We start from the raw sequence: 27,672 nt of genomic DNA, 5'->3' as shown, positions 1-27,672 counted from the left end.
CAAACTTGATGTTAAAGAGTTTCTTTTTCTCTAGCAAAACACTGTACATCATTCAAGAGACAGAATCTCTTGAAGTGCAGGAAATGCTTGCATTCAAAGAGCCAAGTTTACAGAAAGAAAAAAAAAACACATAATAATCGGGAAAAGACCTTTAAAGGCTTCATGACTTCAGAATTGTATCATTTTATGAATAGAACATTTAAGCTTGCCTTGCCCATTGGCTTGCTGCTGTCCTTTAAATATAGTAGGTATGATGTTATGGTGAGTATTTAGTTGAACCAACAGAGAATTTGCCAAATCCAAATTAATATGCAATGCCATTTCGTAGTAGCTGAAGTAGGAAGTGTTCTTATATCAAGGGCACAATAGTTATGTGGTCTACAATTATATACATTTCTAAGACATTTTGCGACAACCATCATTAAAATAAGTTTTAGAGCTGTCAATCAGTTATGATGGTGCCTTTCTTTACAGCCTATTTATTGAACCTCCCTGTTCATGCCTCTGTATCATTGTTGGCTCTCACGTAAAAAAAAAAAAATGTTAGATGGTTCTTGATGCTACCATATTATGAGAATAATAGCTATTTGGGTAAAGCAGGTAACAGGTTACAATGTATCAAATAAAAATTCTTCCTTCAATTAACATAGGTTCTAGACATATTCTAGAATGCTTGTGTCTATTCTAGAATTCTAGATTCTAGAATTCTAGATTCTATTCTAGATTCTAGAATTCTGAGCAAATAGATCTGTAATTTTTGTGATCATTGCTAGTATAATGTCACAGTTTGGCTTCTGTGTATGATGCTTCATGGTTTTGTTGTTGTTTGCAGTACAAAAGAAGACCGGTTTTCTGTTGGAATTCAGCCTCCACCAGGGGAACTTCTGTTACCGGTGTCCTTGTCAGAAGCAGATTTCAAGAAAGAGCAAGGTAAGAAACATTTCCTTATGAAACTGATGTTTGCTGGTATGTAATTGTTTTAGTGGTACTATCTTAATTATTCAACAATTATTCATTAAAATTATACAATTTTATTAACAACAGAAGATTGTGTTGTTTATAACCAATACGCATGAACGTGCTCAACATCTATTTGGGAAGGCAATGCAAGGGGGACATATCTTACATATTCCATGTGTTTATATAATTGCACTGTGATAGGAGACATAGCCCACATGACCATTATAATTATAGTCCTCGTTCCCTGCAACCCATGTAATGTTCAACAGTCAGTAAATTGCCATGATTATTGCAATGAGAAACATTAAAATACAGTATAGGGCCTGTATGAGAAAAGCGCAAGAGGAGATCAAAATACTTAGGACTGAGTTTGAGGGTACACTTTTACATTTGATCTTGGTGTCGTAACCATCCATATTTGGTAGCGCATGTGTGGAATTTCTTTCATTATGCAGGTATGAAACCTGTTATCCAGAATGCTCGGGACCTGGGGGTTTCCAGATAATGGATTATTCCATAATTTGGATCTTCATACCTCGTCCACTAAAAAAATCATTTAAACATTAAATAAACCCAATAGGCTTGTTTTACCTACAATAAGGATTACTTCTATCTTGGCTTGGATCATTTATAAGGTATTGTTTTATTACTACAGAGAAATTTTTTATAATTTTTCAATATTTAAATTATTTGAATTAGTATCTATGGGAGACTGACATCCCATAATTCACAGCTTTCTGGATAATGGGTTTTCCAATAACAGATCCCATACCTGTAGTTCATTTGAGTTTCAATATCAACCTTTACATATCAATCATCATCATTGGGAGAAAGGCAACTCCCCGAAGACATGCGCATTAAACAGAAATTCTGCCCAATGCGCCTCAAGGCTGCCTCGGGCAGCAGGGAGGAAGATACCTGCAAAAAGCGCAACATCACCCGAGTCACGCACTGCAGTCTTCCGTGAGCGTAGCAGCTTCTGCATGAGACCAGGGAGAAAACGTTAAAAACGGTCTGTATGTTCTATGTCCACCAGACTTCAGATGCAAGGCTATTTATGTTTTGCCTTTCCTTCTCCTTTAAGATCTAAATGAGCTTTTTTACACGTCCACCCTTTTTGTCCATTCCAGTCAGTGGACAGGTAAGCACGCCTCCTCAGTCGGCAGAGAAGACCAAAGCACCTCTTGTTACTCCACATTAAGCCTGGCTGAATGCAGGCCTAGGGTCAGTAACGGAACTACGATCTATGATGACCCCAAGGGGTGCAGGTGCTATTGCACCTCCGGTTATTCTGCCCCTGCCTAGGCTTAGACTAATAGTTTTGTCTCTGTATGTACCGAACTTACAATGTACAATGTGAAAAGGCACAGTATGAAAGTTACTTTGTTATGATGATTTATACCTTCAGCTCATAAAGCTTGTGCAAGCAGGATGCTAATTCTCTAACTAGTCGGACATTAACTATTTTTCCGGCCCTGCAGAGATCATATTTGATGCCCCTTAATTAGAACAGTGTTTTTGTTTTGTTTTTTTCTCTTTTCCACCTCAGCAATCGAGACAATACATTTGCTTACCATGCTGCTCTCCAAAGTGCTCTTTTGCATGTAAATTAATCTTAATTCAGTTTACACTGTCATGCTGAGTGGTACAAATTGCCTATAACAATAACACAGCACGAGTTAAAAAGGGTGGGCGCTCGGGAGGCAGATTGAGCGTGTGCCGCACTTGATAGGATGTTACTTCTCTTTATGCCAATACATTAGCTGACAATAATGAATCTCCTCTTCTGAAAGGCATGGTATGGTTGATTTTTCAGTTTTACTTCAGCAGTACATTGTCTTTTATAAAAACAAGTTAGACAAACCATTAATGACAAGAGTGTTAAGGTTAAATATGAAGCGGTGCATTTACTCCTATGAATACTATCCATCTTTCCATTTGCAGGAGTTTGACAAAAGTACCAGCTCCGCACCGACTTTTTTTATTTTAATTGCGTGCTGCAGGAGGCTGGCTTTTAGCAAAAACATAGTTGCATTCATTTAGTCAACATTTGCTCTTCAATAGAGATTAATTGAGAAGGTTTAAGTCCTAAGTGAGTGCACACATTTCCCAGCAGTGTTAGGTCGGGCCGTGTGTTCTATTTGAAAGTCACTGCACCCTGCCTGGGGATTAGCTCTGGGTGTTTTCGTTTTTTTTTAGGCTTCTGCCTAATGCTGTAGCTAAATAGTCTCAAACATAATGTAATGGTCCGCAGTTGGCTTCCATTTACTGAGTAAATTGCAACCTAAAATAGACTTATATTAACATTATTTTAAATCTGCAGCAGACAAGTAGAATTAAAGTTTAATATACCAGCTGAATACTAGAGCGCTCAAATGGCTGGGTCACTGTGCACCGGTTTAGGGACGGATGTGTCTAGCAGACCTCCGGCAGTTTACTGTATGCCAAATGTTGACAACTTAAATCAGGCGGTGCTTGTTTTTTGTAGTTGATATTTACCTGGTGAACATGGTTGTTTAGGAGCTGGCTGGAAAGAAAGGTTTAACATCTTTTTTTTACTGAGGCTATAGTTCTGTATTAACAAAAAGTATAATTAGTTACCATTGCTAAAGACCTTCCTTATTCTTTCTTCACCAGACAATAGACTTTCGTAAGCCTAACTACAAAAAGGCACTATAGGGTAGTTTTCCTTATGCCAGGGGTCCCCAACTTTTTTTTTGTGAGCCACATACAATTGTTTCAAAGAGTATTCATACCAGTAGAAAATGCACCACATTTCTCTTGAAAAAGTGTACTTTACCTACATAGTTGGTGAAGTGTGGACATGGAGAAAATTCACAATTTAAAAAATTTGCCCTTATTGTAGAAGACCTTACTGTGATTTGGAGCTTCCTGGGTAACAGGTTTCTGGATAACGGATCTCTTACCTATACTACACACCGCCCATGGTTTCTACTCAGCTCTAAAAAGTAGGAGTCATTGATATTTGGAAACCTCAATGCCTCCTGCATGTGAGAAGGAAGCAAAGCCCATGGACACTTTAGAGCAGGGGTCCCCAATCTTTATTATTTTACCTGTGAGACACATTCAAATGTAAAAAAATTGGGGAGCAACACAGGCATAAAAAAGGTCCTGGGGTGCCAAATAAGGGCTGTGATTGGCTATTTGGGAGCCCCTGTGTGTACTGGCAGTCTAAAGGAGCCTGGCTATGTTTGGCCGTACACCTGATTTTATGCAACCAAAACTTGCCTCCAAGCCAATTGGAAAATAAGCACCTGCTTTGAGGCAACTGGGAGCAACAGCCAAGGGACTGGTGAATAATATGTTGCCCAAGAACCAGTGGTTTGGGATTGGGGACTTAAGCAAATGTTTAGTACAGGCTACAAAAAAATATGGCACCTATAAGGTTATTATTTTTCTTCTTGAAAATATAGGTTGTTAAGAAACAAAATCAGAGCCCACCCATCATTTTAATAACTTTAAACATTTTTTAAAGGATTATGGGCAAGGTACATTTCCTGTGATCACTGGGCAGAATTTAACATTTTCCAAGCATATTGTGTCTCGATGATATGGTGGCCCACTCTTGAGATCCTTGAACTGCAGGTACCAAGGGCTGTTTAGAAACTATTGGTCATTATCCAGTACAAGAGCTATTGCTTCTTCACATCAAACACCCGACCAACTAAATTCCAGCTCACTACAGTGATTTATATGACACAAAAGCCACAATGTGACTTGATCCCACTGGGCACTTTGGTGCTTTTAATTTGTTGCACTACAATGGGGATTAACCCAAAAATCTGTCAGTGTAATATTGGTGTTTGTAAATCAACAGCCTCCAGCGTCACAAGTGTCATGGGACTAGGGAAAAACTAAACCAGTTATTTTGACATTGTGGCTCGTTGGGTCACTATGCTGTTTAGGGTGAGCCTCCATTTTGTTTTTTTTCTACAAAAGAAAATAGCAATTAATAAGACCGTGCAATTAGATCTAAACCTATTCTTGGTTCACAAAGCAGACTTTTAGAATTAACCTGGGTCCCTTAATAAAGGGGTTGTAACCCCATCCCACAGCCCCCCTTAGTTTTCAGGAGACGTTTCCAAAAAACTTAATTATGGATGCAAGAAAATTCACCAGTGAGAATTCTGCTGATCATAAACTTCATTATAAATGCAAAAGAACTGACCAATAAGGATGCTATGTCGCCATCTTGCTGTTATCATACATATAGAGATAATTATGTCATTTTTTTACTTCATTATATTACACTGGAATCAAACATGGGGAAAAAGGACAGACTTGTTCAGCGCTGGGAAACTTAAAGCTTAAAGCTTCCAACTCCAGTTGCAGGAACTAAGAACATGGAGCCAGAATTATACAGATGAGCTGGGACTGAAGGATTTTTTTGCATTTTATTGCATATTACTTTAAGAAAACAAACTTGCTGTTACTGGACTACAGCTCCCAGAATGCCTTAACCTTTTTTTTATGTTACATTATTCTGGGATTGGTAGTCCAGTAACATTTGATTGGGCTACTACTCCTTTAAGTTAAATTTTAGTATGTTATATAATTTTCAATTCCTAGCAACTTTGCAATTGTTTTCATTATTTTATTTTTTAGAATTTCAAATATGGGACACTGACCCTGGCATAAAATAAAACTATTGCTCTGTGAGCTTAAAACGTTATTATTGTTACGTTTTATTCTTTGTTACGTTTACGATTCTTACCGCTCAGAGCAGCGACTCGAACCACGACTAGCCCATCCAGCTGAATGGCAGCATCTGGGACTCTTTCGCTGAGCCACGTCTCCGTGAATACAAACATGCAGCAGTCTCTAAATTCACACTGGTTAGTTTGCTGGAGTCGAATGTAGTCCATCTTATTTTCTATGGAGCAGACGTTAGATAGTAGTATGGACGGGAGAGCTGGTCGGCTGGGGTTAGTTCTTAGCCTAGCACGGACTCCTGCTCGCTTTCCGCGTCCTCATACACCGTTTCCGAGTGCTTCTCCTCCCGCCGTTGGCCCCAGATAAGACCGCGGTCAGAAGAGCCGGCTCCCGAAGTAGGCCAAGATCCCGTAGTGTGTGAAATAAGCCACCCTTTATCGTAAGATATGCATGATTGCTGTACCAAATGAGTGTCTGGCAATTATAGACCTGGACCTTAGTTGTTTTTCCGACGTCCATAGCTTCACAAAAGACAAAGTGATCCGGAGAGGCCGCTGCAATCTACTGTCGCGCCGCCATCTTGTTCGCCACTAGGCACACAGTCTCCCCCAAGGTGCCCCACGTCACCAGGCCAGCAGTCTGCTCTGCAGTTCAGGCCCCAGCTCGGTCCCGGGTACCTCTACTACTCGAGTCAATGGCTTCTGTCGAGGAGGTAGGCCCCGTTTTGTTCTCCGGCTCTGTGTGTGCTAGAGAGCCAATTTTTCCTCCTTTAGGCAGCAGATGTCCCTTTTAGGCAGCTGGTGTGGGAGATGTTGGCAGATGTTACCAGGCAGCTATCTTGTGTTAGGGAGCTGTTATCTGGTTACCTTCCCATTGGTCTTTTGTTACGCTGCTGGGGGGGAGGGAGTGGGTGATATCACTCCAACTTGCAGTACAGTAGTAAAGAGTGATTGAAGTTTATCAGAGCACAAGTCACATGACTGGGGGCAGCTGGAAAACTGAAAATATGTCTGCCACATGTCAGATTTCAATTTTGAATGTAAAAAAATCAGTTTGTTCTTTTGAAAAATGGATTTCAGTTCAGAATTCTGCTTGAGCAGCACTATTAACTGATGCATTTTGAAAAAAACATGTTTTCCTATGACAGTATCCCTTTAAAGTTGATGAACCTTTAATTCGGTATCACTCTGACAATAATGAATCAAAAATTTGAAAATATAAAATAAAAGGGAAAATCTCTTAAATCTAGACTTCTGTGATTTACATTGTGTGTATATGTTTATATAGATACAGTATTTTAGTTTTCATATTTGCATTTAGTATATTATTTAAGCTAAAATATTTGATGGTATGTATTTTTTTTTAACGCAACATTTCCTTATATTTTATGGAGAAGATAAAATAAGTCAGGCTGGAATTTTGCACAGTTGTAAATTCCCTATGTGATTTTAATATATCCGAGAGCTGCCTTTTGCTTAAGATGGATTGATGGGGAGTGGAGAAGTGTTTACTCTCTGATACCAGTGTGTTTATCTGCTTGAAAATTGCATATGAAACCATATTCATGCACTTACAAGTTGAGGGCTAAAAACCTGTTTCTTCTTTGGGAGAAAAAAGACTGAAAATGTGAATTTGCAACTTAAGAACTTTTATTATCCAATCAAAGCTGCATTTCAATAAAGGGTTTGAGAAGCCATTCATAGTCTGAGAAAGAGAATGTCACTTCCCTGACAGATTCTAATGACACTTAAGAGCCTGCGCCAGAGGAGAATTATACAGTACATTATGTAGATCGAGAATGTCTTCTAATCAACAGACTTTTCTAAACCATTCTGCTAACGGATCATTCTTTAAAAGTTCCTTTTAGGGTAGTGACACATGGTAAGATTCGGGGAGATTTAGTCACCAGTAGACATAATAGGCTCATCTTCTGCAGTTAACCCCCGAAAAGCCGCCCCGCTGGCGATTTACATTCTAGCTGGCGGGGTGGCACTCGGAGCGCTTTGTTTTCTGAAGTCGCCCGAAGTTGCCTCACGGAGAAACTTTAGGCGACTTCAGAAAAGGAAGCGATCCGAGTGCCATCCCGTCGAAGATTGAGATACTAGCTGGCGGGAAGGCTTTTCAGGGAGATTAGTCGCCTGAAGAATAGGCGATCTGCGCTGGGTGACTAAATCTCCGAATCTTACCATGTGGCACTTCCCTTAGGGCCACTTCTAGCGCTACTTTTTTTTTACCTTGGTAAAAGTAAAGGTTACAGACACTAATAAGAACCTCTGTCTAGTGCTGTTCTTTTTTTTTTCCAAAGTTTTCATAGTTCTTTAGTTTTTCCATGAGCTGACAAATTTTACTAGCAGCTTTGTCTTCTCACTGTTCTCTAGTTTTCTGGTAATGATGGGGCTTCATATTCTAAATCAGTGATCCCCAACCAGTAGCTCGCTAGCAACATGTTTCTCACCAACTCATTGGATATTGCTCCCATTGGCCTCAAAGCAGGTGCTTATTTTTGAATTTCAGGCTTGGAGACAAGTTTTAATTCCTTAAAAAACAGGTGTACTATCAAGTAGAGCCTCGTGTAGCCTGCCAGTCCCCATAGGGGCTACCAAATAGCCAATCACAGCCCTTATTTGGCACCCCCTGGGACTTTCTTCATGCTTGTGTTGCTCTCCTATATTTTTAACATTTCAATGTGGCTCACAGGTAAAAATAAAGTTGGGGACCCCTGCTCTAAACTGTCCATGGGCTTTGTGGATTCTAGATATCAATGACCCCTACTTTTTTGAGATGAGTAGCAACCATGGGCGGTGTGCAGTATAGGTAAGAGATCCCTTACCCAGAAACCTGTTAACTAGAAAGCTCCAAATTACAGGAAGGCCATCTCCAATAGGGGCACATTTTATAAATAAGTTATGAATTATCTCCTTGTCTAACTTCACCAAAGGTAACCTAGGTTTGCTTGGTGTATTTTTACAACACAACATAGATTACTAATAATCACAAGTACACTTTTTCAAGAGAAATGTGGTGAGTTTTCTACTGGTATGAATTCTTTTTGAAAATTTGCCAGTATATTTTTCCTATACAAATGTAGTTGGAAATATTGTCGAAAGAAATTTCACCATGGAGAAATGACATACATGGAAAATTAGCATGGAGGGGGTGATGTAGGTAATGAGATGCAAAAGTGGCTGCTCTTTTCTTTTAATGGTTTCCCCAGCCGGAACCTGGAAAAACTTCTCATGGCAAAAATTGTTCTTTTGTGGAAATTGAAGAATATACACTAGTGAAATGTCACCTGGAGAATGTGAATTTATGTGAATTTATTCCAATGCAAAGAGAATTTTCTCCAACACTTGATTTATCAAGGGTCGAATTCAAAGAGACCAACCGAAATTTATTTTAAAAAATTAAATTTTTTTAAAAAAAAAATTCTTGTCCAAATAGGTCAGTTTTCGATCAAATAGGTCCATTTTTGATTGGATTGGAATCGTACGAATCAAAGTAAATGGCACATTCGAATCATACGATTCAAAGTTTTTTTTCACTTCGACCTTTGATAAATCTGCCCCTAAGAGGAACATTTATCAAGGTTTGAATTTCGAAATTCATGGGTTTTTTTTTTTTTTACTCAATGAATTCAATTTTACTCAAAATTAGATCGGGGGTTATTTATTAAAAAAATCTTAATTTTAACAATCCGAAAACTCGAATCGAATTTGATTAGAATTTAACCAAACTTCTCTGAAAAAAACTCGAAAATCAGGAAGGCTACAAACATCTCCAAATTGATTAATCAATTCAGCAGGTGGTGAATAGTCTAATTTTATTTATTAGCCAGAAAAAACTCTAACTCTGAGTTTGGATAATTCCCTAGAAAAGTTTGACAATTTTGACCATAAAGACAATTTGAATTTTAAATTTTACCCTTTATAAATCAGCCCCATATTGTATTCTCCCTTTAGTAAATTGGCGATGTTGAGGGGAATCTTCATTGTTTGGTGAAACTTAATTAGAATTTTAGAAAATAATTTCCTTTTTCTTTGTACTAATAAAGCAGTACCATGTACTTGATGGTAACTAAGCTGCATGAATCCATATTGGGTTTAAATTATTTTGAGCAGACTTAAGGTATGGAAAGACCCATTATCCAGAGCAACTCATTTGCAGAACTAAGAATTCTTCGAACCAGGGGTTTTCCAGATAAGGGATCTTTCTGTAACTTGGATCTCTGTACCTTAAAGGTAATATGGGCCCTCTTTTAGATCAAATGTTGTGTCCATTAGGGATGCACCGAATCCAGGATTTGGTTCGGGATTCGGCCATATATTTGATAGTTAAAAGGGTGGTTCACCTTTGAGTTAACTTTTAGTATGTTATAGAATGGCTAATTCTAAGCAATCTTTCAATTGGTCTTCATGGTTTATCTTCTATAGGTTTTGAATTATTTGCCTTCCTCTTCTGACTCTTTCCAGTTTTAAAATGGGAATCACTGCCCCCATCTAAAAACAAATGCTCTGTAATGCTACACATTTATTGTTATTGCTACTTTCTATTACTCCTTTTTATTCAGGCCCTCTCCTATTCATATTCCAGTCTCTTATTCATATGAATGCATGGTTGCTAGGATAATTTGGACCCTAGCAACCAAATTGATGAAATTGCAAACTGGGGAGCTGCTGAATAAAAAGCCAAATAACTCAAAAACCACTAATAATAATAAATGAAAACCAATTGCAAATGGTCTCAAAGGTGAAACCCCTTTAATGAGAATTGTAGCACGCTCCCTTAGTTGTCTTCCATAGTAAAGGGTTTTGTTTGTAAATTTCAGCTCTTAAAGATATATAGGGGGAATGTAATATGTTTCGCTAGAGCAGGGGTGTCCAAACTTTTTGGAACAAGGTCCAGATTTGGTCTGGTGAAAATGTGTGGGGGCCGACCATTCAGAATGGGCACAATGTTTTGGGGTAGTAACCCTTCTTGGGGTGGAAAAAGGTACAAGTGAATGTTTCTAACATAATGGGTAATGAGCATGCGCTTATTATACAGTTATATGGAACACTTGGGAATAATTATCTTTTAACTCCACCCATTATGTTGGAAACCTTCACTTGTACCTTTTTTTCACCCCAGGAAGGGTCACTACCCTGAAACATTGTGCACTTTCCTTTTGCTGCAATAGAAAAATATATAATCCTTGCACCTTCCTTATCTGGGTTGTCCAATTCTACTTTTGTTGATGCCAGAGTAGGAAGACGCTGCTAGCATTCCCACTTCTACAAGCTTGGTAGCCATGGTCACATATCTCTTCTTTACAAAGAAGAGGGTAAATCAAAACCGTTTGGGGTTAATAAGCAATAGCACAGTCCACCACAATTGTCTATATGAAAGTCCAGTAAACCATGTTTATAAACGTGTAATAACTGTAATTCAATCATTAGAACAGCCAGTAAGTAGCAGAAACCCAATTTTTATTACCAAATTATATTCTGTAGCAGTAGTCAGCCGCATATTTTTCTCACCTCCGGCGAGAACTAGCGCCTAATCCAGTGACATCATGAGCACAAGGTAACGTGCGGTTACATCACTGCGCTCAGTCTGCGCGGCAAGAAGATAGACGGCAATGCTCTATTGGGTGCCATTTTTTATCCGGACCTGTCCTTGAATGGGCGAATATTTGTTTAAGGCTGCGGGACAGTGTTAAATTGTAAACGGGCGGCAATTGGCCACGGGCTGGAGTTTGGACATGCCTGCGCTAGAGCGAAAAACCTGCTCAAAGACGCTTGTGAACGTTAGCGACCATGTTTGCATCTTTTTTGACTGATTAAAGTTTGCGAACAAATGGCTTTTGGGAACATTCATAGTGTATGTAATTAATTTTCGCGAACGCAAAGTCTTTTTAGCGACAAAATATTTAATGAAACTCCAGAGCAGGTGTTCGCGCTAAACCTTTGCTTAGCGAAAATGCGCAATGTAATATTGGTCAGCGACTGATTTTATATAGCAAGCAGTGCTAAACATTGGCAAAATCGCTATTTTAAATAACGCCTGCGACTTTTAATTACATTCCCCCCATAAAGTGCACAAGACATTTCACTAAGGTTAATCTTTGATTTCTATTTTCCTATTGTGGATTAATACAGTATTACAAGACTGTCCACCAATCAGGGTATGAACCTGCATAACACTTCTTTCTGGATTTCACTTGTTTGAAAGCCCCAAAAAGAAAGAGCAATACAAATATAACCTGACATTTTGCTTTCTAGGTGCTGGAGTTATTTATTCTACAAACTAGAGAGTATTTTAAGTATCACATTGGAGAGGGAAACCAATAAGAAAAAAATATAAGAAATGACAAATTCCAGGTTAATTTCGATTATATCCATCTATTAAATGCTAGAGATTACATTTAAAACTAAATGTCTCCTATAATCATATAGACTTGCAATCTTTGTTTTGGCCATATTTCAGATTATAGTAACAGTTGACATCATGGAATTAGGTCTCTAGAACCACTGGCATTTTTGTAGACAAATTAATTGATGTACAGACATGGGATCTGTTATCCAGAATGCTTGGGATCTGGGTTTTCCGGATAGCGGATCTTTCTGTACTTTGGATCTTCATGCCTTAAGTCTACTAGAAAATCATGTAAACATTAAAAATAGGGATGCACCGAATCCACGATTTTGGATTCGGCCGAACCCCACGAATCCTTCACAAAAGATTTGGCTAAATACCGAACGAATCCTAATTTGCATAAGCAAATATATCCTAATTTGCATATGCAAATTAGGGGCGGGAAGGGGAAAATGTTTTACTTCCTTGTTTTGTGACAAAAAGTCACGCAATTTCCCTCCCCTAATTTGCATATGCAAATTCGGATTCGGTTCGGCCTGGCAGAAGGATTTGGCCGAATCCAAACCCTGCTGAAAAAGGCTGAATCCCGTACCGAATCTTGGATTCGGTGCATCCCTAATTTAAAAAACCAATAGGCTGGTTTTGCTTCCAATTATATCTTAGTTTGGATCGAGTACTGTTTTGTTATCACAGAGAAAAATGAAATAAATTTTAATCATTTGGATTATTTGATTATAATGGAGTCTATGGGAGAAGGAGCTTTCTGGATAACAGATTTCCGGATAATGGATCCCTTACCTGTATTACATTTAAAAAATTGCAAATGTATTCTAATTTTTTTTTCAATAGTAACATGCTAGTAACATTTATGTAGAAGAAAGTAGGGCTAACATAATAAAAGCAGATAATGGGTAACTGAGCTGAAAGCTGACTTTGTGTTATTACAGTCCCCGCTTAGATTCCGCTTATTTCTAGGTGTAACTATATGCGTGTACAACAGGTGTGAGGAACTGAGTTGTGCACTGTGCATCTAATTCAGTATCTTTATGATCAGTATTCTAAATGTTTTGTTATTTATATTTGCAGGAAAACTAACAGGCATGAATGAAAGTTCAGCTGCTATTGATGTAAACTCTGCATGTTCCACACCTCAGATTATAGTCCAAAGATTTTTACAAGCTGCAAACCTTGGGGTCGTTCCCTCTGGCCAAAGCAACATTCACAGGTAAATTCTAATATATACTACATCTATGTAACTTTCTCTAGACGTTTCCCATCTTGCCTCTTCCTTTGGCAACTGGATACTGGACAAAATGTAATTATTCCGCCTAGGGATGCACCAAATCCACTATTTTGGATTCATCCGAACTCCCGAATCCTTCATGAAAGATTTGAGCGAATACCAAACTGAATCCTAATTTGCATATGCAAATTAGGGATGGGAAGGGGAAACCGTTTTTTACTACCTTGTTTTTTGACAAAAATTTCCCTTACACCCCTAATTTGCATATGCAAATTAGGATTCAGATTGGCCGGGAAGAAGGATTCGGCCGAATCCTGCTGAAAAAGCCCAAATCCTGGCTGTACCCCGAACCGAATCCTGGATTCAGTGCATCCCTAATTCACTAAAACTGCAATGGCGGTGCTGGTCCTCCGTTGGCCCAGCCAGGTCCCTTAGCAACAGCAATCGTTTGTAAACAGATCCACACACACGCAAGATTTTGCAGTCGGTGAGTTGACCCCTTTTATTATGCCACCAGGAATTCAACGTTTCAGACTGGCAACTTAATAAAGGGAATGTTAAAACTGGGGGTTTACACAGATCTATGTTTCGCCCTTTGGATCACCATCAGAAGAAACATTTGTACCCTCTGTGTTACCCAGTTTGCTCTGTGATGTTTCATCTGCTAGCTAATACATACCAATGATTATGGGCCCCATCAGGAGAGAACAAGAACTTGAAGCCCAGAAGGTCTAGGAAATAGTGTTTTTATGCAACAAGTGAGTGGAATGATGGCCATCCAGTGGTGTTCTTACTCCTGGGCAGGGAAGAAAGACAATAACTTAAACTAGCACTCACTAAAGGTCAGGTGTTTGTGGGGGAGGGCAAGGTTTCTGATGGCGGTCAAAACTTTTAAGCGTACAAAATAGAGGGAATTGATCAATGCACATTTCCTAGTATACTGTTTCACTAGTAATTTATGCAAGTTCCTTTATTTTCAAAAACAGGGATTTTTAGTTACAATTAGGGATGCACCGAATCCAGGATTCGGTTCGGGATTTGGCAAGGATTTGCATATGTAAATGTACATATGTAAATTAGGGCGGGTAAGGGAATCACGTGACTTTTCATCACAAAAGAAGACTTTTTTTCCACTTTTTCCCTTTCCTGACCCTAATTTGCATATGCAAATTAGGATTTGGTTCAGTATTCAGCCAATCTTTCACCGGGAATTCGGCCAAATCCCAAATAGAGTATTCAATGCATCCCTAGTTACAATATTATAAATTAGATGGCCGATGTAGAGTGATTTAGCACCTTTTGATGCCAAATGTTCTGCTAAAATACTAAACAGGGAAACTGAAGCTGCTGTTTGGTACTTGCGAGGTCGATAATTCGATTTTCAGTATACAGATAATCCCCATGGATAATGGCCATCTGTGTATTGGAAATCTAATTATGACTCGCAAGAACCAAACATGGAGTAGCTTCAGTATCTCAGTATAGCTCAAGAAATAAAAAAACATCAGCCTAGTGATAAAAAAAAGTTAATGAGCATGGGGTAAATTAGACAATAATTCAGAATGCTTTTAATGTTCTCTTGTTCTGTGCTGTACATAAAATAAAGTTATTTTTCTGACTTGTTTTAGTTCAGCAGTCTGTGGTCTGACCATGTTTTGGGTCACTGAGCCCTGCCCCCCCTCTCTCAATAGATTGTGATAACTTTATAATTACATACTTTAGGGGGCGATAGAAATATTGTAGAGTAGTGCATTTTATATGCATTTTTAATAGTTTTAAACATAGCTTGTGTAAAAAGTTTTCGGTTGCTGCACAGCAGTTTTTGGTAGCGATATAACAATATACATTTTTGGAGTGACTGAGCTCATGGGTACAAGTAGAGGATGTTTAATGGGACAAAATGGACAATGCTCCCAGCTGTGAGCTTGAAGGAGAAGGAAAGGCAAAAACTGCCCCAGCGTGTCCCTTTATCAGTTTGCCTAAAACATGTTATAGGCATTGGGGCATGCAGGCATGTAAATAATATATATAAATATGTAGTTATGTAATAAAAGTTTGCCCTGGTACAGTAATGTATAGCAGGTGGCATTTACTGATCACTTGTAACCATGGGTTAGTGAGCCTTGGCAGACTTAAGGCCCTTTATTTACATATGGGGCTAGTGTCTTACCACCCCACTGTATTTTAAATATCAAATGTATTTGTTCCATTTGAGAGAGTGAGAGTGTAAGAGCGGCAGAGCTCAGCGGTTTCTTTCACTAGTTATTTCAGACGGGGATGAATGATATACAGTAGGCAGAAAATGCTCTGCACTTGATGTCGGCTTGTCATCAATTTACTGGGGAAAAAATGCCTTCTCCTAATCTCTCAGTAGAGGGCAGCACTGCTATTGCATCCGAATCTGTGACAAACAGCAATGATTGAAATTTCCTGGAAAACAAGAACACCGTTAACTGTAGATGTATAGCAGGCCAAGGCGTCTCAGCTGAAGCCGGATCATCTAACTGGGAACAGGTTCTGTCTCATTTATTAAAAAATAATAATAACAAAAAAAAGGTGAAAGCTGGGCATTTGCTATTTTTCCCTGATTAATTGACACCAATTTCCAGAACGCTATTCTCCCATTTCCTTATATTCTGACTTATGAAAGAAACAGCTGCAAAATCGGATTCGATGGTTTATAGAGAATTTCTCTTACTTTTAAGACCAAATAAAATGCTGCTTTTAAGGGGGAGTGAGAATGAAAAGGAATGTGTCCTGTTATGCCTGACATTGAGAAATATAAGTATATTCTAATTTTAATATAAAGGGAACATACCAACCCACACTGCAATACCCCTTTACCATTGGATTCATTTTACAAATAATGAATGAAAAAGTAAATTCAGACCCTCATAAATGTCTTGCCAGGAAAAGGAATTGATATGGGAATTAAACTCAGGATTCCGCTGTTTCACGTGTTTAGGCATTTGTTCAGGTAATTTAGTTGATACAGAACAAGAGGAATTGCCTTATAATGACCATTCTTTTGCAAACCTCTTTGTCCCTACATATTTTCTAAGTGTCTGACTATAGAATTAGCAGTAAACCAAGTGCAAAGGAGGGCATTAACCATTCCTGCGGCATTATATAAAAGGTACTCTCGTTGCATTGGAACTAATGTGCATAATTTATTACATAAGACGTTTCATTAGCTGTTATATACACTTAATGGCTAAATAATGAAATCCGGTTAATGCTTATTAGACCCATGTAGGAGGACAGTCGTCAGCAGGCAGTCAGTTGGCTATCCATGGTGTAAAGCTTGCCTTTGGCACTCGTGTGCTGCTGGGAGTTGTAGTTTACAGCAGCTGGAGGGACACAACTTAACATATACAAAGGCAATAGTTTGTCTCGGGGGCTGCTGATGCCACTGACAAGTTTACATTTTCCCACCCTGCTTCTTATTTGTGTCCCTGTATTGTGGCGGAATGATGGTGGTCCTGTATTTTCTTGCACATTTGTCAACTCTTGGCTAATTATTTCTATACGGCTAAGGCAGGGCACTGTATTGCCTCAACCGCTTTGTCGCTAATAGGATTCTGTCTGCTTCAGCAGGCAGTAATTGAAGGCTTCATGTTGAGAGACCAAATTTTAGCCGTATTAGTCCATTGTCACAGCTTCTGGCAACCACCAGAACATATTGAGGGGAGAGAGAGAAAAAAAGTAATTAGCCTGAGAAGAGGGAAAGCACCAGCCGGGAGAAATTGCTTATAAAGGGGGTTCTCACTGTCACAATCCCACTATCCTTATTTAATTCTCTGAGAACTTTCAGTATTATTTCCAGCGCTTGGTGCTCAATATAAAGCCAGGGATTAAAGATGAAACTAACAGCAAATATCCCAGCACCATCATATCTAGACTCACAATAAATGTCCCCTTTAGCTTTCTTATAATTGGATGCATCGAATGCATCATCTCCAGTGCACTTTATTATTGATCCCCCCCCCAACCAAATTCTAACAATAAATGATTGACATAAAACGTGATCATGTTCAGCTGTTTCTATGGAGCCATCACCCATGTTCTACTCATGGCATGATAATGGGATGTGTGTCTGTCCAGCTGAACCAGTAAGACCACCAGAAATTGATGAGTTGATGGGAATCATGATTATGTGGCTGTATAAAATCCATGTGGCAGCAGTTCTGCATAATGTGCCTGAAGCAAGAGTCGCTGTAAGTTAAAGTAAGATAAAAAAACATTAATTCATATACAGTGTACGTTATGGGATTTTAAGGAGATTTTAGGAAAATTAATTTAAAAAAAACCATTTATATAATGTTGGGGACCTGGGGTTTATTGAAAGGGTTGGATAGTGGGAGGCATGTGCAACCTGCAACCCTCATAAACCTACATTATATTTTCTTTGTATATCAACCAATAAACCAGGGCCCCTGTAATACCCAATTCAACTGAAATGTCGTCTTTTCCCTAATGCCCCCAAAGAGGAGAGCCCTGATCAGCAATATGTTGATGTTATAAAGTATTTTTGGATAAATAAAGAACAGGAAATGGTGCAAAAGGCAATGATTCACTTTAGGCAAATCCTAAGGCTTCCATGTTTGTGAAGTTCTAATAATGAGCTAATTATGATTAATGCTGGCACTATACATGAATGATTTAGCCTCTGTGCAAACACATGTCCCATTTATGCCTGGAACTGCTCTTCCATGTTATTTACTCTACCCACTCCCAGCAAACCTGCAGAGAAAGTGATCTATACCAGCTCCTAGTTGTATTGGTGTTCTGTCTTATGGTACCAACACTGGGCACTGATAGGTGCCATGGCAACCCCAGACAATTAAATTTAAAAAAAATCAGTGTCTGTTTTATGATCGATCCCCAGTATACCAACAGCCAAATGTATTAGCCGAGTGCTATAGGTTGGTCCTTGATTTCTTCTTTTGTAACATTATCCCTACACCTGTGATATTTATATTGCACAATGTAGGCAAGAGTGATGTTTTTTCATTAAATATATGTGTAAAATCTTTGCTTCTTGGTATTGAAAAGGAGACTGTAGTGATCTGTTCCCATATATGTATAATATATATTCAGAGAGAAGGAGATAGATAGATGGACGGACGGATAGACAGACTGATAGATTAGATAGATAGATAGATAGATAGATAGATAGATAGATAGATAGATAGATAGATAGATAGATAGATAGATAGATACGATAGATACGATAGATACGATAGATACGATAGATACGATAGATAGATAGATAGATAGATACGATAGAGAGAGAGATAGATACATAGATAGATAGATACGATAGATAGAGAGAGAGATAGATACGATAGATAGATACGATAGATAGATAGAGAGAGAGATACGATAGAGAGAGAGAGAGAGGGAGAGAGATATGATAGATAGAGAGAGATTGATACATAGATACGATAGAGAGAGATAGATATAGATAGATACGATAGATAGATACGATAGATACGATAGATACGATAGATAGATAGATACGATAGAGAGAGAGAGAGATAGATACGATAGATACGATAGAGAGAGAGAGATAGATACGATAGATAGATACGATAGAGAGAGAGAGAGAGATACGATAGATACGATAGAGAGAGAGAGAGAGGGAGAGAGAGATATGATAGATAGATACGATAGATAGATACGATAGATAGAGAGAGATAGATACATAGATAGATACGATAGAGATAGATAGATATAGATAGATAGATACGATAGATACGATAGAGAGATAGATAGATAGAGATAGATACGATAGAGAGAGATACGATAGATAGATAGATACGATAGAGAGAGAGAGAGAGATACGATAGATAGATACGATAGATATAGAGAGAGAGATAGATACGATAGATAGAGAGAGAGAGAGATACGATAGATAGATACGATAGATAGAGAGGGAGAGAGAGAGAGAGAGAGAGATACGATAGAGAGAGAGAGAGAGATACGATAGATAGATACGATAGATAGATACGATAGATAGATACGATAGATAGATACGATAGATAGATAGATACGATAGATAGAGAGAGAGAGAGAGATACAATAGAGAGAGAGAGAGATACAATAGAGAGAGAGAGAGATACGATAGATAGATAGATACGATAGATAGAGAGAGAGAGAGAGAGACACGATAGAGAGAGAGAGAGAGATAGATACGATAGATACCATAGATAGATACGATAGATAGAGAGAGAGATAGATACGATAGATAGATACGATAGATAGACACGATAGATAGATACGATAGATAGATAGATAGATACGATAGAGAGAGAGAGAGAGAGAGATACGATAGATAGATAGATACGATAGATAGATAGATAGATACGATAGATAGATAGATACGATAGATAGATAGATACGATAGATAGATAGATAGATAGATAGATAGATACGATAGAGAGAGAGAGAGATACGATAGATAGATACGATAGATAGAGAGAGAGAGAGAGACACAATAGAGAGAGAGAGAGATAGATACCATAGATACCATAGATAGATACGATAGATAGATACGATAGATAGAGAGAGATAGATACGATAGATAGATACGATAGATAGATACGATAGATAGATAGATAGATAGATAGATAGATAGATAGATAGATACGATAGATAGAGAGAGAGAGACACGATAGAGAGAGAGAGAGAGAGAGAGAGAGATAGATACGATAGATAGATACGATAGATAGAGAGAGACACGATAGAGAGAGAGATAGATACCATAGATACCATAGATAGATACGATAGATAGATACAATAGATAGATACGATAGATAGATACAGATAGATAGATACGATAGATAGATAGGATAGATAGATAGATACGATAGAGAGAGAGAGAGAGAGAGATACGATAGATAGATAGATACGATAGATAGAGAGAGAGAGAGATACGATAGAGAGAGAGATACGATAGAGAGAGAGATACGATAGAGAGAGAGATACGATAGAGAGAGAGATACGATAGAGAGAGAGAGATAGATACGATAGATAGATAGATACGATAGATACGATAGATACGATAGATAGATAGATAGATACGATAGATAGATAGATAGATACGATAGATAGATAGAGAGAGATAGATACGATAGATAGATAGATAGATACGATAGATAGATAGATAGAGAGAGATAGATACGATAGATAGATAGATAGATAGATACGATAGAGAGAGAGAGTGAGATACGATAGATAGATAGATACGATAGAGAGAGAGAGAGAGATACGATAGATAGATACGATAGATAGAAACATGATCGATTGATACATGATAGATAGACAGACAGACAGACAGACAGATACGATAGATACGATAGATTGATGATAGATAGATGACAGGCAGACAGACAGACAGACAGATAGATAGATATGCGTATGCGATACAGGTATGGGATCCATTATATGGAAACCCTTTTTTTTAATTTGTTAATATACAAACGGAAAAAAAAAACACAAACACAAATTAAACTTTGAAATCGCTAAGTCTAAGAATTAACTCACCGAAACTCCGCTTGCGCTGCGACTGGGCGACAATCCATTGTGTGGCGCTAGATTTCTTCTCCCTGACTATCTCCTATAAGGAAGGCAGGGAGGATAAATCGAGTGCCGCACGATGGATTGTCACAGTGTTGCCTTTTCTGAAGAGCAGCGCAGTTGGAGTTTCGGTAAGTTATTTCTTAATAAAGACTTAGCGATTTCAAGGTTTAATTTGTCTTTGTGGGTTTTTTTTCTGTTGTATACAAAAATTGATGTTACTGGTCCTTTAAGAAATAAATATCTGCCCCTTCCATTTAAAAATAAAAACAACAACCTGCAGAACAGATATGTCTTTTAAGGATAAATGCAATCAAATCTAATATCAAAATTTAATATCATGTGTCAGTTTTGACGTGTTAATGGGCGTTGTTGGCGCTAATAGTGTGGGTTTCCAAGTAATTTCACTAAGGATAATATTATTTTATTTGCTGTGTCTTGTTTGCAAAATATCCGCCGTACGTCGCAAAGTTTAAAGGGAAAAAAAAGTCTCTGTGCGGTAAAATAAATATTGATTTCCTTCTGCTTATAAAATAGTACAACCATTATTGTAGATAAACTGGTTAACAAGATTTAAATTACTTGTTATGCTTTTCCCTAACTAGTGTAATGTGTTAAGAGGTTTTGATGTGATTAGAAAAAAAGAAAAAAAGAAATTACTTCTCATTTAAAGCGAATCTGTTTCCTGCTTAAGTGGCTAATATTTTAATTAAGTCTAGTGTGAAGGTTTTTTTTTTTTTTGAGTATCTTCAATAAACTCCCTCTTTTATGTTGATGGTAATTAAAGAGATCCCGGCAGACCGCAGTATGTGCTTTGCAAAGCCCATGCTAATTGTTCCACATGAGGCACTGACCAGTTGGCTATTTGCTATTGAAGCCGAGCCGTTTTCCTGCATTGTGAGCCGTTGTCAGGGCTAACCGAGTCCTATTGTGGCTGAAGATGTTTCACAAATTGAGGCAGATGGCTCCGATTGAGACACGTGTCATTCAGAAAAGGGATAGGAGATTGGCCTCCAGTTGGGGTTGAAGAAGGTCACAGACCTGCTCCCGTACTTGTTAGTGTTTTCAAAAGGCCATGTGCAGCAACTTCATTGTTCTGAAGTTAGTGTGTGTGAAGGATGGAGGGGGGCTTCCACTTTGCATTGCCTATGAGGAGTTGCCTTGGCCCCCTTTCAATCAGTTCTTGCTGCGCTTGCAGAATGAATTAACAGGATTGACAGAAGTCCTTTGTACCCAAAATGGCCTGTTCAGTCAATTGGGAGCACACAAATGGACAGTTGGGCCTCTAATTGCATGTAATTGGTGGGATTTCCGTGTCGTGGAATTTTACAACATTGACCGTCTCTGTCCTGGGTCGTTAACGTTCACTGCCATAGACGCACTCAGTGTCCGGCATTTGCAGAACCCTCAATGAAGTTGGTGGAGTCGTTTATTTTATTTATTTAGAGATCCGCTACATTAGCCTTGTGCTGCTGTTGCTTATTTAGCAGCTCGGTGCCTATTTAAACACGCGTGTACGTGCGGGTGCTGTTGGTTGTAACACGCTGGTTTAGTCAATATTCCAGTGGCGGTGTACAAAAAGGCACCGAATTCGCTCGTGCCTACTGATTCTCGTCATCATTTGCTGTAGAAGAGGAACCATGTTTCTCTGCAATCAACTCTACCTCACCCCTCTCGTGTTTTTTTTTTTTTTCCATTTTATAGATTTGCGGCTAAAACTGTGCACAGTGGGTCGTTGATGCTCGTCACAGTGGAGCTGAAGGAAAGCTCGACGGCACAGCTCATCATAAACACAGAGAAAACGGTGATTGGCTCTATTCTGCTGCGGGAGCTGAAGCCTGTCCTGTCCCAGGGGTAACCAGCTTACATCTGGACTTCAGAGTCTGGCACAAAACAAAAGTGCTTGGCATCTACTGCCGCTGCCTTTCATTTATAATAATAGCTCTTCCATCTGCCAGCAGTGGGGAGAATACACTCTGGACAATCTTGTCTCCTGCTTTAGAATGTTAGTATCTATCATGTATGCAAGCGCTAGTGATAGTTCTGCTTGCTAACCAAAAATCAGATGGTTCTCTGTCCGGGGCCTCTGCCAATTTGCCTTTTGGAACATTGCCTTGTTATAGGAACGTTCTATTTCAGTGTGTGTGTGGGGAGGGGGAGACAATGTAAATATTCAGGAAATATAAACTACGGCTTTCAACCAGGGGAAATAAAATCCAATTCACATTCTTTAAAGCCACGGGCCCACATTGCTCTTTCCCGTCCCGAGACTAAAATGAAAGGCTTGGCAAGAGGCGGCCGGATGGCATCCAGTTCTTCATTCTTCTCTTAAAAATGTCTGCACTTCTGATGATTATATTTGTCTGAAATCATTGTTCAGTGTTTTTGTTCAGGTATTTCAATAAATTTGCTATCAAACAGGCGGCTGGGTGCATTATTTCTCAAAGCTGCAGATTTCATATTGCCGACGCTTGTTTTGCAGTTCAGCGAAGGAAGAAAATACTATTGTATGTTCCCTGAAACAGGAGCCCATACTTATTTATGAAACTGTACGTATTAAAGGTTTAAAATATCAAAGAAAATACAAGGAGTTCGGGGATGACCCACACAAACTGTCACAAACACATAAAGGCTGTTTCCCTGCGGCAAGAAATGGATAATAATGGCAAAAATCGACACCAGGGGTATAATGTTAGGAACCAGGCTTTTTTCTTCCTTGAGTGCCAAGAATAGAAATTTGCTGCCCTCTAGCTATGGCAAACATCAGGGAATGCTTTGTGTTGTAGTTCCCTGCAAACTGATTGATCTGTAAGTCTATTCGTGCATAACTGGCAAAAATATTGCTATGATTTGCCTAAAAAATTGCTGTAGTAGTTTGTATGCACTGTAATAAATAATTCCATATACGATTTCTTATAAAGGTATGGGAACTGTTATCCAGAGTGCTTCTTTCTGGAGAAGGGGGCTTTCCGTAATTTGGATCACCATACCTTATGTCTACTAAAAAAAACATTTAAAAGAGAACTAAAGCTTAGCTAAAGAAGTAGCTATAAATGTTGTACATTATGTTTTGGGTTTCTGTACCAGCCCAAGACAACCACAGCCCTTTAGCAGTAAAGATCTGTGTCTCCAAAGATGCCCCAGTAGCTCCCCATCTCCTTTTCTGCTGATTCACTGCACATGCTCTGTGCTGCTGTCACTTACTGAGCTTAGGGACCCACTCACAATATACAGTACACATAGAATAGAAATGTCACAATATAAGGCTGATTAGTAATTAATACAGATAATTACTACATGGCAGCACAGAAACCAGTGCAATTAGCATCACAATTTAATAATCAGCAAACCTGTAGCATCATCTTATATTACAGGGGAAGCTCATTTTCTGCTTGATAATTAGTGACGACCCCTAAGCTTAGCTTCTCAACAGCTGCTCAGAGCCCACTGAGCATGTGAGTGTCACAGACACTTTCCAAGATGGTGACCCCCTGTGACAAGTCTGAAGTCCTGGATCATTGCTGCTATTGACAAGCTGAAACTTTAAGCTGGTGCAATAAGTTCAGTGTATAAAATATGGCATTTTAACTATATTATTTTTTATGGTTTAGTTCTGCTTTAAACATTTATAAAACCCAAAGGTTTTTTTTAACCACAAATAAAAATTAATTATATCTTAGTTGGGATCAAGAACAAGGTACTGTTTTATTATTACACAGAAAAAGAAAACTGGAGTCTATAGGAGATGGCTTTACTGTAATTTAGAATTTTCTGGATAACAGGTTTCCAGATAATGAATTCAATACCTGCTTTTTTTTAAATCTTGTCTACAACCTACTAAAATGGGCAAATTATATATGAAAGAAATCCGGTTGGTATATTTTGACATTTTTTGGTTTTTGCCAACACAATGGAACAAATGTGCAAATGTATTGGATTAAAAGAATATTATGAGAAGTTTACTTCGTGTGAACTATCCCTTTGGATGTGGAAATAGGAATATTTGTTCGTGCCCATTCCACTGGCCCATTGTGAAGGCAAATTTAGGGGCTAATGGATGCAGAAAGAGTGCAGTAATAATATCCAGAAAGGAAAAATATGCAGAAGCCCTTTGATTAATGACTCTGTTCTAGACTGGGAAGTCAAAATCAGCTTATTGTATCAAAGCTAATTAGTAAACTAAATCCAGATACACGATTCTTTACCTACTGTTTGGTACCCAAAACTGGGTCCCGGTGCTGTTTGAGTTTTTTCCCCCGAGATGCTCCTGAATACAGTCTCGTTCAATGGAATACAAGCTACATAAGTGGATAGAAACTGTTTCTTGGGTTGTGAGGCTGTTCCTCTGTTTTTAAAGAAAATACTATAAAAGAGATTTCATGCGGTAGCCTCCCTGGCTATTCTGGAGTATAAGCGTAGGCTAAACACATGCATGACTTTACGGACTCCTATATCACTTTATATATAATTATACTTGCAGCCCAGCGCCTAAATCTTTGCCCACACTGTAACTAGAAATCAGCATCAACATGAACTAGTTACGTCACCCAAGGGCGAGGGAAAGAAGCAATTGAGAAGCGAGGGCTTCTCTTGGAGAAGAACAACTAAATACTGTACCACAATTCTGTCCTGCTTCCATCTAGTGGGCCTGTTACTTACAATACTACATGTTTGGGGGCCAGATTATAATAAGATTTTAATGTCACCCAAAGAGAATGGAGCTCTGCAGCAGTCTTGAGGCCATAAAATCTTTTAGGGTGCATTATCCAGCCTATTGGCCTCCAGATTGAGCCACAGAGAACCTCAACATGAACAACAAGGTTATTAATCCCTTGTGTCTATTCAATTGTATCTCCAGCTCTACATAAATCTACTGTATCTTCATAATATTATAGTATGACCACGTGTCGCCTAACTATATAGCAGCTGAATATACACCTTTGGGTGCAATATATTTAGTAACCTACAAACAAAAATGTACAAAACTCCAAAACCTGCTGTCCTGAAAAGTCCTAAACGTAACATGAAAAGTTAGGGAACCTTCTGTGCTTTCTGATTGCCATTAATTGTGGTTTGTTCGCTATGAACTAATGAAGGGAAAATTGTCATTTAATTAGGATTCCGAGCTGAGTTGTGTGTATATGTTACACTGTTCCCACATCAGGGAGTTGGTGCAGTACAGCTGCTCTGCTTGATTTCCAGTGCTGTGACTGTGGCTGGCCATAAATAAATCCTCTTATATTGTTATTATGAACACCTGTTAGATCATCTGTCAGCAAAGCAATGTTCACATTTGTCCCAGCATGGTGCGTATTCTGCCTCTCTCCATTTCCACCAGACATGGCATTCGCCAGCAGATCACTATTAGCCCAACGTAATTGCTCCTATCCACCCAGGCTTACAACTTGCAGGTAACATTTGTCTACTTGACCAAATTTCAGAAAAAAAGAAGTTATGTGCAATAAGGGTATATTATTGTCATCATTTGCTGCTTGGCTTTCCTATGTACCAAAGTCATCGCAGTCTTCCCAGTTTTGTTCCTTTATAATGGGGCCCCAGCCTTAATGCATTTCTTGGGCCCCAGCACCAAGACCATCAATAGGTCTTACAGAAGTAGACGTTATTGGTTTGGGTGCATCTATTTTGTGCTAACAGCCCAGCGCTGGTTTGAGGGAAAGAGCCATTTGTCCTGGGCCCTAGCACCAAGTCCACCATGAGTTAAAGCTGGTAGCAATGTCTTTTTGTCTCCTTATATTGGGCCTCAGCCTTAATACATCAAGACCACCATGACGAAGAGCTGGAAACAATTATTTTTCTCTCTCCTTAAACAGGTATTTTTCCGGATAATGGATCTTTCTGTAATTTGGATCTTCATACCATAAGTCTACTAGAAAATCATGTAAACATTAAATAAACCCAATAGGCTGATTTGCTCCCAATGAGGATTAATTATATCTTAGTTTGGATCAAGTACAAGGTACTGTTTTATTATTACAGAGAAAAAGGAAATCATCCTTAAAAATTTGGATTATTTGAATAAAATGGAATCTATGGGAGACGGCCTCTCCATAATTCGGAGCTTTCTGGATAACGGGTTTCCAGATAACAGATCCCATACCTGTACTGGAACCTCAGAATTGTGCATTTCTGGCACCCCTGTCCTATAACTCTATCCCTGTAGTATCCCCTTCTGAAAAACAAGATTTCATGGGGTCTTTTTGTGAGCTAAGAGCAGAAAACTCGCCAAGACAGTGTAAGGACATTCCTTTGTCTCCTACATTTACTTTACTTGTATCTAATTGAACACACCAATTAGACTGATGAAAGCATTAAACTAGTCAATGAGCTGCCGTAATTCTTTGCACATAAAGATGCCTGTGTGGTGTATATGTGGCACATTGGAGGTAGATTTATGGGAATAACTCCATGTTTATATGTGTTACGCTTTTCACTCAATGTCTCCTGCTGCAGGTTATACTCTATCATTGTAATGGCTAAGGATGTCAGAAGTTTGGCAGAAGAGAACTACAACTACCCGTTTTCCCTGAATTGTACAAAGCTATTGGCTGGGAGTTGTAAGTAGTAAATAAAACTTGGTTTTTACAAATGCAACCATTATTTGAAAAACAGCAATTCTAGTGCCCCTAACTTTAATTAATTAAAACTGATTTGCCACCAATTTATTTGGTGCTGTAATAACACTGGAAATCTCACCTTAGACCAGTGATCCCCAACCAGTAACTCGTGAGCAACATATTACTCTCCAACCCATTGGATATTGCTCCCATTAGCCTCAAAGCAGGTGATTATTTTTGAATTCCGGGCTTGAAGGCAAGTTTTGGTTGTATAAAAAACAGATG

General features: G+C 38.6%; 1 protein-coding gene across 2 annotated transcripts in view; it reads left to right on the top strand.

The window, feature by feature from the left end:
- ap3b2.S (adaptor related protein complex 3 subunit beta 2 S homeolog) overlaps positions 1-23,230 on the top strand; it is a 146,437-nt gene extending 123,207 nt beyond the window's left edge. For both annotated transcript variants that reach the window (XM_018244452.2, XM_018244453.2), the window contains exons 25-27: positions 833-930; positions 13,075-13,213; positions 22,517-23,230. In XM_018244452.2, coding sequence (XP_018099941.1) covers positions 833-930; positions 13,075-13,213; positions 22,517-22,670 — 391 coding nt within the window. In that variant the 3' untranslated portion in view covers positions 22,671-23,230. The remainder of the gene's footprint in view (positions 1-832; positions 931-13,074; positions 13,214-22,516) is intronic.
- Positions 23,231-27,672: the final 4,442 nt, after the last annotated feature.

Source organism: Xenopus laevis, chromosome 1S (assembly GCF_017654675.1).
Source record: "Xenopus laevis strain J_2021 chromosome 1S, Xenopus_laevis_v10.1, whole genome shotgun sequence".
Lineage (NCBI taxonomy): Eukaryota > Metazoa > Chordata > Amphibia > Anura > Pipidae > Xenopus > Xenopus laevis.
This window is presented reverse-complemented; position numbering and strand designations above follow the sequence as displayed.